This window comes from Patagioenas fasciata, chromosome 10 (assembly GCF_037038585.1).
Source record: "Patagioenas fasciata isolate bPatFas1 chromosome 10, bPatFas1.hap1, whole genome shotgun sequence".
Lineage (NCBI taxonomy): Eukaryota > Metazoa > Chordata > Aves > Columbiformes > Columbidae > Patagioenas > Patagioenas fasciata.
Window position 1 is genome coordinate 7522734 of NC_092529.1, and position 17809 is coordinate 7540542.

Sequence of the window (17809 nt, forward strand, 5' to 3'; positions counted from 1 at the left end):
TGATCCTTTAAAAATTAAAGTATGTAAGACAAGGGATGTGGAACTGTTCTGTCAAATTCTCACTTCAAATCAGCACCCAAATCTTGGTCCCTTTTGCTGGGTTACATTGTAGTGAATAATTTATGTTTTAAGAGTAGCTTTAGAAAGAAGAGCCGGAAACTGTCTTGTGCTGTTAGCACTCACCCCATCGTGTTCATACATCTGGGGAGTCTGAGCAGTTGTGCATTGTGCCTTCTCAAGCTTTTCAGCCTTCTCCAAACCTTTTCTAAGAGAATCCAAGCCAGTTTTCTCTTTTGTGCAAATTTTCACATCTTCTTCCAGCTAAATATGCAAGTCTGTAATCCACCAGGACATTTTTGATCTAGTCAGAAATTGGTATTTTTAGAAGCCTTCACTAGACTTGCTGCTGTACAATGGATGACCAAGTTCAGGTATTTCTCTGAATGAGGAGTCATCAACATCTGAGGCTAAATTTCCTGATATATTCAAATTTACTCCATATTTAGTTGCAACATGGGTCCAGGAACATCAGCCCTGGGAAGAGGGTGCACATCGTTCCTGCAGGGTAGAGTAGTTGCTAGAGAGAGAGGAACTGAAAGGCTTTGTCAAAATCCATAGCACATTTTCCTTATTATAGGCACGGTTCATTAATCAAGATGAGAATCAGCCTTTAAGAAAAGAGCTTCATTTCCTGTGTGGCAGTCTACTATATAACAGAGCGCCTCAGGGTAGAGTATCAGAATTTTTCATCAGTGTGTCATGTACTAAAGCAAGTATTTTTCCCTGTACATGGGTCAGTGGCATAAGAAAGAATATAAAAGCATAAAAAAGTAGTACAAAAGATGAGCAAAGGACAATCTTGGCCTCTGACTAAAGGTCATTTCAACCCAGCTGGAAGATGGGGTTCAGCACCAGCATTTGTGTGGCTGGGCCAGAGCTGGCGTTTACGCAGGACTAACCAGGGGTTTTTGTTGGGTGAAGGTCCAGCCAGTTTGGTTCCTGAGGCAGCTCTGTGGGGGTCCCCACCAGTGCCAGTGACACTGGGCTGGCTGCAGCACAACAGGCAGGAGGGGCAGGGATGGGGGGAAGAGGCAGCTCCATGGCAACATGGATTTATATTAAATAACGGTGACATGAAGTTGTAAGATCAGGAAACTTCAGTTTGCTTCAGCCACAGATTTATTGGATGCGCCCAAAGTTGCTAGTTCTGTTTCTAAGTTCCCCATCTAAAATCAAGGGACATCTGCCCTAACAGGGTGGTTGTGGTTATTTAATTTGTTAGGTGAGAGTCATATAAAATACACTGATAAAAACTAAAATACACAGAATGGGTTTTGCCCATTTCCTTTAATTTTTGAAAACAAGCAGACAAAATCTTGTGCCCTCCAAAACCAAACAGAACCTTTCTTTGTGTCAAATGTTACATAAACCTTAGCAGTTGTTCACTTTTATTGTATTATATTTAATAATACTGCAGATATTTCAGAAAAGGGCAACATTGTTTCTACTGCATAAAAAAATCACCACGATATAGTTGTTTTTTCATTTTCCCCTTCATATTGTTTCAAAAAAAAAAACCCAGAAGACAAACAAAAAGGCAAAACAAAACCACAAACCACATACACTAGTAGGAAATTTACCCTCCCTCACCCCTCCCCACAAAAGAAAAATATATTTTTAAAAATCAGTGATGTTAAACAAGTCAGATATTAAATGCATACATTTACAAGCACAACACATTAGTAATACTGTATAATATTTGAGACCACACCAAACCATATGTATGTGTATAAAGCTACAGGTGAAATGGTTCATAGCAGCAGAATAGAAAGCGTGTTCCATAGCAAGTCCGTCGTTCCTGTGGAGATGTTTGGATGAGGTCAAAGTACATTGACAAGCTAAACTCTGGAAGTCGATGTTTCCTGCTACAAGAGCGTGTTATGATTCAAAGGGCAACCTTGAGTCGTCTGAGATTTTCATTTTGTGTCTAACGGTGGCCAGTTGAGTGGGGTGGGTCCCCCCTCTTAGCACACTTTACTGTCAATGTTCACGGGGAGTCCTGGTTGCTGAAGGTAATGCCATTGAAATCAAGGCCCAGAGTAACCTCACAGAGCATCTACACATGCACATCCTTCACTGATCGAAAAATGCGTTGGTGTTTACTCTGGGAGGGAGCATAACCCATCCCAAGGCTAGTATGTGGTTTTGGGGCCTCAGTTCTGCAGCTCTGCTGGGTGGAAAGACCAGAAAGGGACACTGGATTTGAAATATTTATGACTCATTAGAATTTCCAAAAATGTTAAGGTTTTGGAGTGGGCACTCTTCAATGTCATTGTGTAGCTTTCAGTTGCTTCGTTGTATTATTTAACTCAACCTGTGGTTTCAGTTCTGGGAGCATTTCTCTTTCGAAGTATCAGTTTCCAAGGGGACTGTGATTTTCACTGGTGACCTCCTGTTGTGGGTGCCACCCTGGAGGCCCCTGAGGGAGCTCAGCAGGCACCAGGTGCTGGGGCTGCACCTCCATCCAGGCAGGCCCCTCCAGAACGGCCTTTCCTAAGCACCTAATGATGGAAACTTGCAAAGGCCAGCAGGACTTGCAATATTTTAAGTAGAATTGTGGTAGAGAAGGTCTCTCTTAGACTTTCATCTTACCACATTAAAAATACAAATAAGATGAATTAAAAGTTAACAGATATATTGGATTTAATGATGTGACTTCAGACAAAGTGATTCTACGAAAATGCTTTTTTAAGATGTAACCATAAAATTTCAAAGAAATGCTGACTACATGTACAGTTCTATGTAAGATACACTTAGGAACTTTAGTGACACATTTTGCTCTGTAGGCGGCCAGCAGCCACTTCTGTTTCTACTAACTGCAGATGTCGCTATCTGAACTTTGGTGATTTTGCATTGCAGAGAAGACAGCAGATTTCATGATTACTTCTGAGCTGCTTTAGGCTGTTGCTTGTCTCTCCCCTTCAGATACTGTGGAGTACAGTGTTCCTCCACAGCTTTCGCAGACAACCAGTAATCAAAACCAGAACAAGGGGAAAAAAAAAAAAAGTCCAGAACAAGCAATAGGGTTTGGAATATTGGCAGAAGAAAAAAAAAAAAACAAAAAACAAAAAACACAAAACCAAACAGATAAGTCAAAGCAAGTGTGTCAAACTAATATTCACCAGGGGCCACATCAGCCTCATGGTTGCCTTCAAAGGGCCGAATGTCATTTTAGGACTGTGTAGGAGTAATTACACAAGACACGACATCCCTGTCTTAATTCCTTCATCTGCACCATATATAAATCACCTCCCAGAACTCTTGTAGAGATTCATCTCCCCAAGGAAGTGGTGGATTTCCTCACATTGGGCATGTTTAAGATTCAGCAGGACAGGGTGGTGGGCCAGCTTTTCTAGACTGAGCTTTTGCCAAGACAAATGGGACCAGATGATCCTTGAGGTCCCTTCCAACCTGGTGTTCTGTGATTCTATGATTAAGGACCAATCAGTCTGGCCTTCCACTCCTATTCTGACTTCAGTGCAACTCCCGATACCATTCAGGGTAAAGCAATCAGGGCCTAATCTGAGCGTATCTAGAATTACCTTGAAGCTGAGAAATGCAATACAGTGCTACACACTGGCCTTACAGGGTCCTTGATGTCTTTTGAGGGGAATGAGTAGATGTGCAGACAGACAGACTGCAAACAGATGAAGAGACAGACAGAGAGGCCAAGGTGAGCGGAGCTCAAAACCTGTTCTTTTTTTTTCCTCAAAATGTCTCCATGTGTTTAAAGTGCCCTTGATCTCCTGTTGTACAAGCTTAGGCAAAGACATTTCACTTCAGGGGCTGGGAAGTGTCAACCAAAACCAAGGACTGGCCACCCAGACACTAAAGAAAATGAAAAAGCTTTCGAGGTCTCCTGAAGCAGTACCCATCATCACAGAGACCATTAAATTACAAAAGCAGCAAAATTCATAGCTCATAAGAAACATTCTCTATCCAATCTCCAGAAAAACAGTGACTCGAAAGTGGGTGCATTCCACCACAGTTTTAGACCTGCTGAAGCACGTGGAGGGTGGAGTGAAGGTGGTGGGAGCTGCTGAGGTGCTGCTTCCTGCTGGCTTCACCAGACCTGCCCTGATGGCCAAGCTTTGTTAGGCGCAGAGCTCAGCTTACAGCTGCCCTGGCCTAAGCCTGGGACGGCTCCCTCCGGCTGAGGGATCGTTGGACACAGAGGAACACGCACCAACCGTTACGAGTCATCCCCCTTGCCCCTCACAATTTTCTCCAATAGAAACAAAAGGACATTCTGGTCCCCTTTATATACATACATGAAAAGCTGAAATGGTCTGAAATGCTTACAGATTAGAATGCGTATATCTATACAACGTTACACCTGCCAGAAATCAAAGTAGAAAAGTTGTACAGCACATTATACTGGTCCCTCTAACTTCTGAAAAAAAAATCTACTGAAATCACCATATTACAAGAAGTCATCACTAACATACCATATAATACTATTTCTTTTTCTTTTGCATGATTGATACTTACATAGTAATTTTAAAAAATCACTTTTAAACAAGTATACAATTTTCACTTTAAAATTAACTGGTTAATAAAATCTTGTGCAAAACAAGCCAGCCTCTATAATTAAGTGAATTTATTTATTTATTTATACAAAAAAAAAGAGGAAAAAAAAAGAAAAAAAAGAAAAAAAAAAAAGAAAAATATAGTTCCTTCAGAAATGTGTCTCCTTCTCTGTAATGGTTGAAATGGCGCCATCTCCTTTCAGTTTGGCATCGTAGTCATTTATTGCTGCAACGTAGGCTCCTCCTCCAAGCTTCCCTCGCATTTTCAGGTCTGAGCTAGGTGTAATCAGCTTCCGGAATTTCTAGAAAATTTGAGGAAATGGAAATCATTATATTTTCCTTGGTCACAGACACACATTTCTGAAACAGATTGACTGTAAAAACCTCTTCTCTTGCATGTCTGCTTCTCATTTCTCTGTAAAACTGCATGCCAGTTCATTACAAATCACACCAGACCACAGGCTACAGAATGAAGGTGAAGACAATGTGAATTTTCATGCTGAGTTAGAGTAACATCCCTTTTCCACCGAAGAAACTCAGCACAATGCTCTGGGGTGAGGCCTCTTACACGGGAACGGTTTGCTTCCCATGGTGTAGTCAAGGGATATAGACTGAAAAAACCAAACCAACCAACCAAAGCACCAAACACACAACAACAAAAAAACTCAACTGAAAAAAAACCACCAAAACCACCACAACAAAACCAAACAAAAAACAAACGAGAGACTGTCAAAGTGTATTAAGCTACAACCAAGAACAAAAGAAAAATATACATGGTTAGCTGAGAACTCTCTCTTTTCTAGCAATAAGCAGATCAGTGGCAACGCTGCTGCTCACAGCCTGGGGAGCAGAGATATTGCAGGAACTTGGCTTCCTGAGAAGCTCCCAACTGTAATTAAAAAACCACTCTCGTCATTCATGTACGGAAGAGATAACGACCTGTCTGCAATGCTTCAGACTACAAGGCAATGCAAAACAAGGTTCTGTAAACAAAGTCTGTTCACCTGCAGAGACAGGGTAAGGGTGATGCATTAAGGAAACATTTAATGTTAAGATTTGTGCAAATTTTCTTTTGACATGCTAAGAAAACTGTATTATGGACAATTCATGTTTTGTTTATATACCCCCAGTAAAGGTGTCCTAGGTAGACTCCAGGCTGTATTTAATCAGCTGAATGGAGTCATTTCATTACGGAGTGCCATCAGCCAGCACAATAAGTCGCATGTTTGCTTCTCCAGTCCAGAAATCAGCACCTATTGCACCGAGTACACCCCAGTCCATTCAGTGTCACCCCCTGGTTCTGATGGAGGGTGATCTCAGAGGGGTGGGTGCACACTGTCACACACATCCTCCAAAAGGGACAGAGGAGTTAACGAGCCCCAGGGCAGCCCAGGCACAGAAATTCCTACTGTCTTGTTCTTCACGTTGGCATTATCCTAGAGAATATCAGAATGACTGAGAAAGCATGCAAGGGACTGAATAAAGTCCTTTCCATATACGTATAGAGACAGAAGGAGGCAATGCTGGGATAACTGTTTTTCCTGACTAGTATCTAAAAAGCTCCAGATGACAGAACTAGGCTTTTTTGCAATATGAGAAATCCCAAATGACTGAATAAGATTTATATTCTTGTTCTTCCATTATAGCCATCCTCACTGTCTTGCTTTGGAGAAAAGGTCTTATATTTAATGATTTTAACTTCAGCTTAGACCTGAGATAACCTGATACCAAATGTTAGTAAATTGCACTGAGTATTTCTTTTTGCCTCTATTTCTCACTTAGACAACTGTAATCAGGAAAACTGTCCAGAAGACAAATGTGAGTGTTTGCTACCCAGCTCCTGGAAGAAAATCCTGGCAGCGCAAACACTTGTTAGCAAAACATGGAAAGAAGGCAGCTGACCTGAGTGAATGGCTGCTACAAACCTTCTGGAGGGATTTGGCTGATGTTACAGACATTTTAAGCTACAAATTGAACAGGAACAGAGCACCTTAAAGCTATAGTATTAGTTAGTTTACATACACACACAAAAAAAGAAATTCAGAAGAAAATAGAGAAAATTCAGATGCCCTTTTCTACCAGTGACTGATCCCAGGCTGCCACTGGCACAGGTACGTGACATTGCTTTTGGATTAAGCTGTGCTTAGTCTCATGCAGGTGAGGATACATATTCCCTTCCCATTCTTTTTTTTTTTCAGTATTATTAATCTGAAAATACATCTTACCTCTATGAAAGTGCCTTCTGTCTTCCACAGCTTAATGCAGATCCACAAAGGGATACAGATCATGGAAGAGAGCGCCATCAACCACCCTATCCCATAGCCCCAGTCAGGGTATATATATACATTATTGTATTTCAAAGGCTTGTATTTCACCAGGAAAAAGATAAAGATTCCCTGAAATAAGCAGAGAATATCATTAGTAGTATTTGGAAAAGCACTTCCTATGTAACAAGAACAAAATTGTTTAGGCAAGACCAGTCTTCCTAAAGATGGCAAGCAGAGGTAAGGTTTCAGTCTGAGAAAAAAACCCATATACACAAAACAAAGACCCCCAACAACCAGCAGTATCTTTTTTTATGTACAGCTTAAATAACATCTCAGTATTTTCAACTGGAATGAACAAACTTGCAAGTTTAAATCCTATTTACCTCTTGATGACAATAAAACCTGCACTTTGATGGCAAACAGTACCATGAACCAGCTGTGATTAATACCAGCTGTGTTCTGTCCAACCTGTCACGATCAAAAAGGAAAGCCAGAATTTTCAAAGGTGTCTTAACCTACTGTCCATATCTGCAGTTCTGCAGGCCAGCTCCTCAGTTGTATTGTCAAATGTTCATTTAGGGCCCTGAGTTTATATTTTTCCTGTTATTGTATATACTAACATTTCTCATGATTCACAGAATGTTTAACAATTTTAACAGATCCTACAGAGTGTTTTTAATTAAAACATATGCTACAAATCACCAGGTGTTTTTCTCAACCATTGTAAACTATTAGCAGCAGCAAAATTCTAAAAATATGCACAGAAAACCCTCTTTATGTCTAAACTGAGTTATTTGGCTATTCTGTACTTACTGCGCAGATACCTGGAGTTAAGACCATCCAGCACCATTTAATCAATGTCAGTGGTTTGTACCCAATCATATCTTCAATGTTTTCATAAAAGCGATTGCTGCCTGCCCAAAAACAAAACAACAAACCAAACAAAAAGCAGATGTAGAATGTCCAGCCTTTTTTGAGAGGAAGACAGACTTATTCCCAGCCCTGCTTCCTCGGGCAGCTGAGGACTTCCTTGGGGAAGGAAGGGGGAGGTCAGTCCTAGCAAGGGCCAACGGGAAGAAAAATAAATCAATTCCAATATTCACGTCATTTACAATGGAAAAGAAAGGCATTCCTGACTTTTCGTAAGGCATGGGAATGTGCAGGGCCCCACTCCATAAAGGTACAAGGCTTTCACATTGCTTTTGTGCAAACGGAAAACTTTCATAAAAACTCAAAACCAGAGCAATTTTCAGCAACTCACCATAAACCCAGCCTATGCAGACACATTCAAATATGGCAACAAAAAGAAGGCACATGCCACTAGCTGCGTAAGAGTCAAATAACTGGAAGACGTACATCCCACCCTGAAAGACAAAACCAGAAAAAGGGAAAAAAAATATTGTGTTGGCACCAGGAGGAATATTTCATAACAAATTTGGCTTTAATTACACAGTCAATCTGTTGGTTCCCTGCCAGTCTTCCTACTGAAGTTGGTTCCTTCTTGAACAAAGAATATTAATTTCTCTGTGTTTTTTTATTATGGAAGATTTTTTTTTTGTCCCTAGCATTTAAGATCATTCCCTATGCCAGCTCAATACTGTGACCCCAGATGAGATTGCTGCACCACTGAGACGTGTCTTGGCCCTTCATGGTTACTACAGCCAGGCTTCCTCAGCAAACATTCCACAGACATTTAATTCTCCAGTTCTTCAGACATGAGACTTTTCTCTTTGCCTCGCTCCCTGGTACAGGGAGCTCTAGCAGCCCAGCAAGCGGAGGAACACGGGGGTGAGGACTCTGCCCATCTTCTGGCTTTTTTGAGCAGGTAACATGAAGGAGAGGAAGGCAGCTGATAGAACTGGCTCTGCAAAGCAGGCACTGAGCAGCAAAACTAAACTAAGTACCAAAGGATCCCAGAGTCCCCCCAGGCTGGGTACTAAACAGAGTAGTGGGAGGCGTGCTGGATCATGGGATGGACTGACACCCTCAGAATTTTTGGTTTAGAACATCCCAAAGCAAGTACCCTGGTTTGTTTGAATTTTTTGGGTGTTTGTTTGTTTTTTGTTTGTTTGTTTTTGTTATTGGTTGGTTGGTTTTCTTATTCTTACCAAAGCAATTTCTGCTCAGAGATTGGCTCTATTGATTGACCTGGCCTGGTGATATAAAAATAAAAAACGTTTTAGTTTTCTATTTTCACTTCATCTTCTTTATTGATCTACTCTTCCAACATGCAGTTTGCAGACTGCTCTGCCCACAGTAAGGAAGCAGAAGCCACGAGCAGTATATCTGGCTGGCTGGTGCAAAGCAGATGGAAGTTCCTTGGCTACGTAACTTTGATTAAAATATTTCCTAAGCTAAACTGAAAAACTGAGGATACATTTCACATTTCAAATGTTACACAGTAGTTGGGGACAGTCTCTCAAGTACTATGGAGTCATATTCTTACCAATGAAGTTTGTCTATAGCAAATATTCTTGCATTTTATTTGTTATGATTATAAACATAAATCCATTTCACCTTTTCTGCAGTAGTACGGCAAAGCACATCTTACCTCAGTTAACATGATCAGGCCAATGAAGTACGACACAATGGAAAGGCCGAGAATCAGCAGTTCTCTTCTGTAGCCCCTTCGGAAAACCTTTGGGTACATATCTACAACAGCGGTCACGAGGCTTTCAACACACACGAACTGGAACAAATGACAGGAAAGTACAAATGAAATACACATGTCATCTGCTGCTGGGATTTGGATTCAGTACCAAACACTTCAAGTATGTTCTGTATTCTCATCATAGAGACTGAATGACCCCTGGGGACACTCTATAAGCAGGAGCCCAAACTGAGAGTAACATCATTTAGGAAAGAAAAGGTCCAAAGTTATATATTTCCAGTCCACCACCAAATTCTAACAGTTCAGTCCACTAATATTACCTCACAGTGTATTTGTCCTGTAGCAGATGGATTACATAAAGGTTAAATCTTTCAAATGTGGCTTGAATGGGACGTAAATAACCACCAAACTATTCACAGGTCTGCAGCAGCAGCATTTCCCTCTGCCATCCTGCCCTGCTGGCGCTCACAGGAACGCTCTGCAGGGCCGTGCACCTTCAAGTGCTGCTAAATCCACTGCAGCGGGGGTTTTGTACAAGTTCTCCCTGTTTTACAGAAGAGAAAAGTTCCACAAAGCTATTACAGGCCCAAGCCAGGTACATCTAGTGAAGGAGGGAAGGAACATTCTTACATTCTCAGAGCTCTGGAGCAAGATTTCTAAAATGGGCAATAAAATGAACAGGCAAATGTTGACAATATAAAGCCTGCTTCATTGGAACAGTCCAGGGTAGAATTTGGGAATTGCTCATTTTAAAAAAAGACTTTAAAAAATCTGTTAGATTAGGAAAAAGAGCGCTTATTAAAACATTAAGTTTAATGATTGGAAATGTCATGCAAAATAGGCACTGAACAGCTTTATTGTACAGTATACAATCATAAACTTTCTGAACCAAATCGTGCTGAGAGCTGAGATGCATGCCAAAAATATTTTTAATCAAACAGCTTTCACAATTTTTGTGATCACCTAAGAAGGACAACTTCTGTGCTGTCACTGTGCTGCAGAATATGACTACCCATCTCTTGCTGTGGTATCCTGAAGTATAAATGCACCACAGGAACTTACATTATCACTATCCGATATTCAGTTTCAGAATTCATTGTGACGTGCTTTAAAAGAAGACACACTGGTATTTTACAGAGCTATGAATTTTAATCACCCATGTTTAAGTTCAGGCTGATTTCCATGTTAAGAATGAAAACTACAGTCAGGCCAAATCAGTGTTCAGAATAAATTATAAAGGAATCTCCAGCATCACATAACTAACATTTAAAATAGGGAACTTGCATCAATGGTTTTACGCAAAGAATTACATTAGTGTTCATTCTTTCATCAGGTTAGATGGTGTTTACAGCAGGGATGCTGATAAACACGTGCTATGGAATCTGACAAAATATTTAAATAGCGTTTGTTTCATACCTGACTATCTAATCCAAGGAATATGAGCATCATGAAGAACAGGGTTGCCCACAGAGGAGAAAGAGGCATCATGGTGACAGCTTTAGGGTAAGCAATGAATGCAAGTCCTGGTCCTGAAAAAGAAGAAAAGAAAGAAAATATTCATACTTGTGTACAGGGTCCGGCTGAGATGGAGTTACCTTTCCTCGGAACAGCCCATTACGGTGCTGCTGTTCAGGTTTGTGGAAGAACAGCATTGCTAACAGCGGCATTATGGCTACTGCAGAACAGAGCTCGCACAGCAGATAAAAGGAGCTCAATACAAGGCTGACAACCTTCACAAGCTCTACATCTCTGAGTATTTGGTGCTTAAGCTAATCACTAATGAAGACTTGTTGGCACATCAATGCTGCCTATGTCCTGTCCAAATGTTTGAGGGTCAAGACTTCTGTTAAGACATCACTTCCTTTGTGTAGATGTACAGCAAGACACACACACCTGAATAAAAAATAGTATGTGGTCCTGTTATTGCCTTATATAACTTATTAACATATTCTGGAATCTTTTTTTTCCTGAGACAGCACTATATCTGACATTTCGTGCACAAATGCCGTCAACAGTAAGAACTGCATCTTGGAAGCCATACGTGGTACAAGTCTACTGGTTTGTTCAAAATCTGCTCTGCATTTTTGAGTGCTGCTGCTGGCACAAAACATTCATTCATTGGCTGCGTATTTACAGAAATCTTTCAAACAGAATATTTTTGCAACAACAAGAACTTTTATACTTAATCAACCAGAGTGTGTCAGTGTATGTCCCTGGGAAAAAAACTTACTGACATCAGGAGATGGCATTAACCGTCTGACACTGAGAAATCTGTATTTGGATAGTTCACATTAAGCAAGACTTCAGAGGATTCCCGAAGATTTCTTCTAAATAGCTGATTTCTCATTACTTTAATTACTTATTTTTCAGAAGGAACATATCTCTCTCTGTGGATTTTGGTCTGTCTCATTTAAAGAAAACTGAATACTCTAATACTCCTTTCATGAGGATGTAACATCAAGGGGCCTAACTGAGCGATATCTCTCTGCTAAACAATCTTCCGGATGCTCAGCTGGAGAAAGTTTGTGTTACAAGAGCTCTTTAACTTCATTAATTTCATGCTATGCACAGTAAATTAGTATTTTTCACACATAAAAGTATGACCATAAAAACAGTTAAGAATTGTTCTTATAGCAGTTATTCTAAAGAGCTGGGTAACAGGGTTTTTAGAGGAGTTTTTTTAAAACTATCTGAAAAGACCATAAGACATAAACAGACTAAGTTGTCTGACAGCAACATCTGGGCATTTTTTGTTAACTCAGACTGCTTTTGGATCTTACCTGATTCTGCAACTTCTGCAATGGGCACGCCTTGTTCATAAGCCATAAATCCAAGAACTGAAAAGATAGCAAAACCAGCAACAAAGCTTGTGCCACTGTTCAAGCAGCAGAGCATGATGCAGTCTCTGAAAATATAAATAAAAAACACTGCAGTTGATCTCCAGAACATGGGTTTCTTTCATAGACCAAATGGAACCCCAAGCTACAGGACTGGATGTTTGGTTGCTCATTAAGAGCAAACTCCCAACTGATCCTGCACCTGAGAGAAATCAGTTGGGCATAACCATTTGCAGGAAGATACCACCTTAATGCCCTTGCTTGTGGTTTCATTTGTTGAGTTGCAAACCTGTTGCTACTCACTGGTTTTCAATAGAATCTTTAAAAAAAAACATGTAAAAATTCTATAAGAATGGTGTTAAGAACATTTTTTTCTATAGTAGTTGTAATTACGTATTCCAGAGTACATGAACTCATTTGTAAACTACATAAAATGGTGATAACGTGTTTCCTAGAAAAAAATCCCTATGGTCAGATCTCAGCTAATTCTATTCCAGTTACAGTATATTTGCAATATATATCTGTACAAAAGTACAACTCCAGTTTGGTTTATTAACTTTTTAAAGAGCTGTGCTAATGAAAAGCACCATACATAATCTAAGAAGTGTGTATATGCCTAAAAAAGTGCAAAGACAGTGCAGGGACACTGACCTCTCTTGACCTATGTATCCTACACATCAAACAACGACAATTACAAGGCCAAGGTGAAGAAATATTTCTTTTCCCAGAGTGCAAATGTCGTTAACAGTAAATTGCTTTTAAAAAAGCAAAAATACTCTTGCAGAAAGGTGAGTTTTTTCCCCAGTGAAACGCTGTTGTTCATCCTGCTTTCAGACAGCACTTCAGGCTCGACGGGCGATGCGGTAGGAATGATTTATCTTGACGGTCAGTCTTTTAAGAGAGACAGCTCTGTACTTGAGAAAGTAATAATCTAACCTAGATATCGGAAAGTAAATGAGGATTCCAAACCACTGAAACACAAGTCAAGACTGTGGCTCTGTCAAGCCTAAACCTTAGTCTGGGTTATTCCCATCCTACTCCAGCTCTGAAGCAAATGTTTGTGCAAGCTATCCATGAGAAGAAATGACCCTGTAAAATCTAAGGTTCTGAATCCACATCTGCAATAGCAATCCGCATCTTTGTCACAGATTTGTAGTTATTTTGTGAGAATCAGAGACAATTCATATTTTTTAAGTCCTAGCATATATTCCGGCAGAACTTCTATGGTAATCTCTCTGGCCTGTTGCTTGTTTGAGATGTTTTAAAGCAAAAGAGCAATCCAAAAGAAAGCAAACAGGAGCATGGATTTCTCTGTGCTTTGCAGAAAAATAAAACAAGGAAAAAGATCCTCATCCTATCCATTCTTCTCAGTGTATTTCAGCACTGAGGTAGCTCTGGAGAGATTCTTACCCAGCCTATCTCACCTAAGATACTGGTGAATTCAATGCTGAGAAATTAAAACTGAGATGAAACCCTGTCAATAAGAGATGTCAGAAAGATGTATTTTTAAATCCTTTGGGGAAAAAAAGAATAATAAAAAAAAAAAGAGATACTATTTCAGTGGGCTGGAGCTGGCTGCTCACCAGCCTGTTTTCTGCAGATAAAGTTTGTCTTAGCTAACTCCCAGGCTTCAAATGCAATCCAAACAACAAGGTATTTTTTTCTGGTGAATGATGTGGCACATGACGTTTGAGAGTTGCTATTTCCTAACCTTGAGAAAAAGGCTTGAGGTGGAAACACGTTGTTCCGTGTCACCTTGAGTGCCCCTGGCAGTTTCTGCTGCTTCCTCTGGAAGGAAGGTCCTAGGAGAGGGCCCAAGTGCTTTAGGCTGGACAATCCTAAATAACCACATCATCCAAAAGAGAACAAGAGGAGCACAGCACTTCTCCACTCACAGGGAAGACTCATGAACCACAGGGCTTTGGTACAAAATAGTTCCAGGGTAGATATGCATTTCTCTAAGGAAATGGGCAAAAGGGAACCTAAGAGGGTTTCCATCATCTCTAGTTAGTGAGGTACCTGTGCTTTTCATCTGACAGAGCCACAGCTCCATATTTTCTTCCCTAGTTAGACATTCACAGACTGAAAACAGGGTTCTCTGGGGACCTCACAGTGTTTCCTGTCCTACTAAAAAGATAACCTCCAGTTTTAATTTCCATCCTTCCTTTATCTTTGCAGGAATTCTACTAACCACTCAAACTCCTGCCTTTTTTTTCCCCTTAGATGGAAGTGCGTAACCTGTAGTTCAGTTTTTTTCTGCCACGGGAAGGAAAACTGAGAGGGGGATCTGGACCCACTGATTGTGAAACCAATGACTTTTAAAAACACAAATGCCCAAGAACCAGTGGAAGAACAACATTAGGTTTACCTAATTTTCCATCAGTTTTCATAAGCATCCTTGGTTGGAAGGCATCAGAGCCTCACTAAAGCCCAAACTGATTTTGAATGAAAGGAAAGCTTCAAATTTTTATGAAAACTTCACCTTCTTCCAAATGAATGTCTTGCCAATCACCTGAATAATTCAAGACATGCATTCCTTATCCTCTCCTTGCCTGACAGGCAGGATACTGCTGAAAATTCATTCTGCCTTCCTTAAGGAGCTTCTCTGTTTAGAGAGAAGAGCCCACAGAGCCTTTTGCATCCCTCCAGTTAATTCACTGCCTTTGTGGATCCCCTCAAGACCAATTCCCATTAATTTTTTCCTCTTAGACTAGAAGCTTGATAAAGGGCACATCTTCATTGCTTAAAAGTTTCGCCCATTTGCTGACTGTGTGAAATCACTCATTTATCTTCTGCACCACAGTGGCAACATGGCAGCTGAGCCCTGATTTGGACATGGAACTCATCCCTGAAACTGTCCCGCTGAGGTGCCGCCTCCAGCCCCAAGGAGCGTCATCCTGGTGGGACCTGGAGCCGTTCTGCAAACACAGAGCACGGGAACCAGGAACAACATCATTTTCCTCTTCTGTCTACCAAGGTTGTCCAAAGTTAATCCATCCCCTAAAAAGTCTGAATGGATTAGGAATTCTAAGCTTGCTAAAAATTAGAGGAAACATCAGTACATCTTTCTTTTATTTATACAGCGAAGACAACTGCCTGCTGATGGTACTGCCATTCCTTTCATCTTTTCAAAGAGGCACTTTGGAGATAAATGGTTGTAAATCCAGGGAGGATCTGTATTAATGTATTACAATGAAAGACAAGTAATGACAATAAGAAATCATTTCCTATTCAAAGATGTGAAGTGACTTCTTTGCAATTCATTTATGAAATTAATGAATTAGATGAGGTTGCTAATAAGAAAAACCCATGTGTAGTTTAGATTTTTTCCATTTCTCACTAAAATACCTCAATGTCATTATTTTCCACTGCAACTTTCCCTTAGAAAAAGATTTTAGTAGAACAGACTGCAAAAAGAGTGAATGTAGGTGCTACAATCAGACAAGATACTGCGGGTATTGCATGAAGCAAACCCATAGCTTGATTTGAATTTCTCAAGTACTAGTTAGAATACAAATTTAATTCTGCTTTTCCATTGCATTTCTGCTTTGTATGTCCTGCTCTGTTAACAGCCCTGTTAAACTCAGCTGCTTTCTGCAGTTAACTTTTGTCCTACTCCTTTCCTCATGTTTCTTAAGATTGATACTTCAGGACACAATAAAATCTGTCCTATTCAGGAATTCCATGAAAACGTTTTGTTAGAGGAATTGTGAAGCCTGGATTCAGTAAAAAGTATCCTGTTGCATCATCTTGCTCAAGAGCTTTGAGAGAGCTGCTGCTGTTTTTTCAAGCTACGCTGATTGGGTCAGAGGAAAAGAAGGAAAATTGCGTAAGCTCTCTAATCACACATCTAAACTCCTGCTTTTTGTAATGAGTTACAAAACCATAGTAAAAAAGATTATTGCAGTCCTTGAGGCAGTGACAGAATAGCTGCTCAATAGGATACAACAGGAAAAGAATAAAAAAAAAAATAAATAAGAGAGAAAAGGAATCGCGCCTTTGTTAAAACATCACTTTTGCTAATTAGGGTAAACGTTCATTACCCACTGTTTTGCAGGGCATTCATTACCCTCTGCTGGGGCATCTTCATCATTATTCTGAAAACAATGTCAATCAGCACTGAAGATTGTAGGAGACTTACACTACTTTATGCAGCAAAACATTTGGCATTTTGGCTGTCACAGCCAAGCAAAGAGTAACTTGTGTTGCTGTTAAGTTCCTTGGCACCTTCAGATGGCCAAGAACCCTCCACTGCCCCTGGGCAGCTCTGGAGAAGTTCAGCCTGGGGATACATTCACAGTGTTACAGTATCACAGTATGTCTGGGATTGGAAGGGACCTCAAAAGATCATCTAGTCCAACACCCCTACTGGAGCAGGAACGCCTAGGTGAGGTCGCACAGGAACATGTCCAGACGGGTTTTGAATGTCTCCAGGGAAGGAGACTCCACAACCTCCCTGGGCAGCCTGTTCCAGTGCTCTGTCACCCTCACCAAGAAGAAGTTTTTTCTCAAATTTAAGTGGAACCTCTTGTGTTCCAGTTTGATCCCATTACCCCTTGTCCTATCATTGTTTGCCACTGAGAACAGCCTGGATCCATCGTCATGGCACTCACCCTTTATATATTTATAAACATTAATAAAGTGACCCCTCAGTCACCTCTTCTCCAAACTAAAGAGCCCCAGCTCCCCAGCTCCCTCAGCCTTTCTTCATAAGGGAGATGCTCCACTCCTTTAATCATCTTTGTTGCCCTGTGCTGGACTCTCTCCAGCAGTTCCCTGTCCTTCTTGAACTGAGGGGCCCAGAACTGGACACAATATTCCAGATGGGGTCTCACCAGGGCAGAGTAGAGGGGAAGGAGGACCTCTCTCGATCTACTGACCACCCCCCTTGTAATACACCCCAGGTACCACTGGCCTTCCTGGCCACAAGGGCCCAGTGCTGGCTCATGGTCATCCTGTTGTCCACCAGGACCCCCAGGTCCCTTTCCCCTACACTGCTCTCTAATACGTAATTTCCCAACCTATACTGGAACCTGGGGTTGTTCCTGCCCAGATGCAGGACTCTACACCTTCCCTTGTTAAATTTCATCAGGTTATTCCCTGCCCAACTCTCCAGCCTGTCCAGGTCCCGCTGGATGGCAGCACAGCCTCTGGCGTGTCAGCCACTCCTCCCAGCTTGGTGTCATCAGCAGACTTGCTGATAGTACACTCAATTCCCTCATCCAAACCGTTAATGAATATATTGAATAATATTGGCCCCAGTACTGACCCCTGAGGCACTGCACTAGATACTGGCCTCCAACTGGACTCCGCACCATTGACCACCACTCTCTGGCTTCTCTCCTTAAGCCAGTGTGCAACCCATCTCACTACTCTATTCTCCAGACCACACCTCCTCAACTTAGCTGTGAGGATGCTGTGGGAGACTGTGTCAAAGGCTTTACTGAAGTCCAGGCAGACCACATCCACCGCTCTGTCTCTGTGGTTTCCAGTATCCCAGTTCCC

The 17809-nt window shown here is 41.1% G+C and overlaps 1 protein-coding gene across 1 annotated transcript in view; it reads right to left on the reverse strand.

Moving 5' to 3' along the window:
* Positions 1–1319: 1319 nt before the first annotated feature.
* Positions 1320–17809, reverse strand: part of SLC6A11 (solute carrier family 6 member 11) — an 87983-nt gene continuing 71493 nt past the window's right edge. The window contains exons 9-15 of the mRNA XM_065845536.2: positions 12248–12372; positions 10884–10996; positions 9408–9545; positions 8118–8220; positions 7670–7770; positions 6815–6985; positions 1320–4891 (exon numbers count right to left, since the gene is read on the reverse strand). Coding sequence (XP_065701608.1) covers positions 4739–4891; positions 6815–6985; positions 7670–7770; positions 8118–8220; positions 9408–9545; positions 10884–10996; positions 12248–12372 — 904 coding nt within the window. The 3' untranslated portion in view covers positions 1320–4738. The remainder of the gene's footprint in view (positions 4892–6814; positions 6986–7669; positions 7771–8117; positions 8221–9407; positions 9546–10883; positions 10997–12247; positions 12373–17809) is intronic.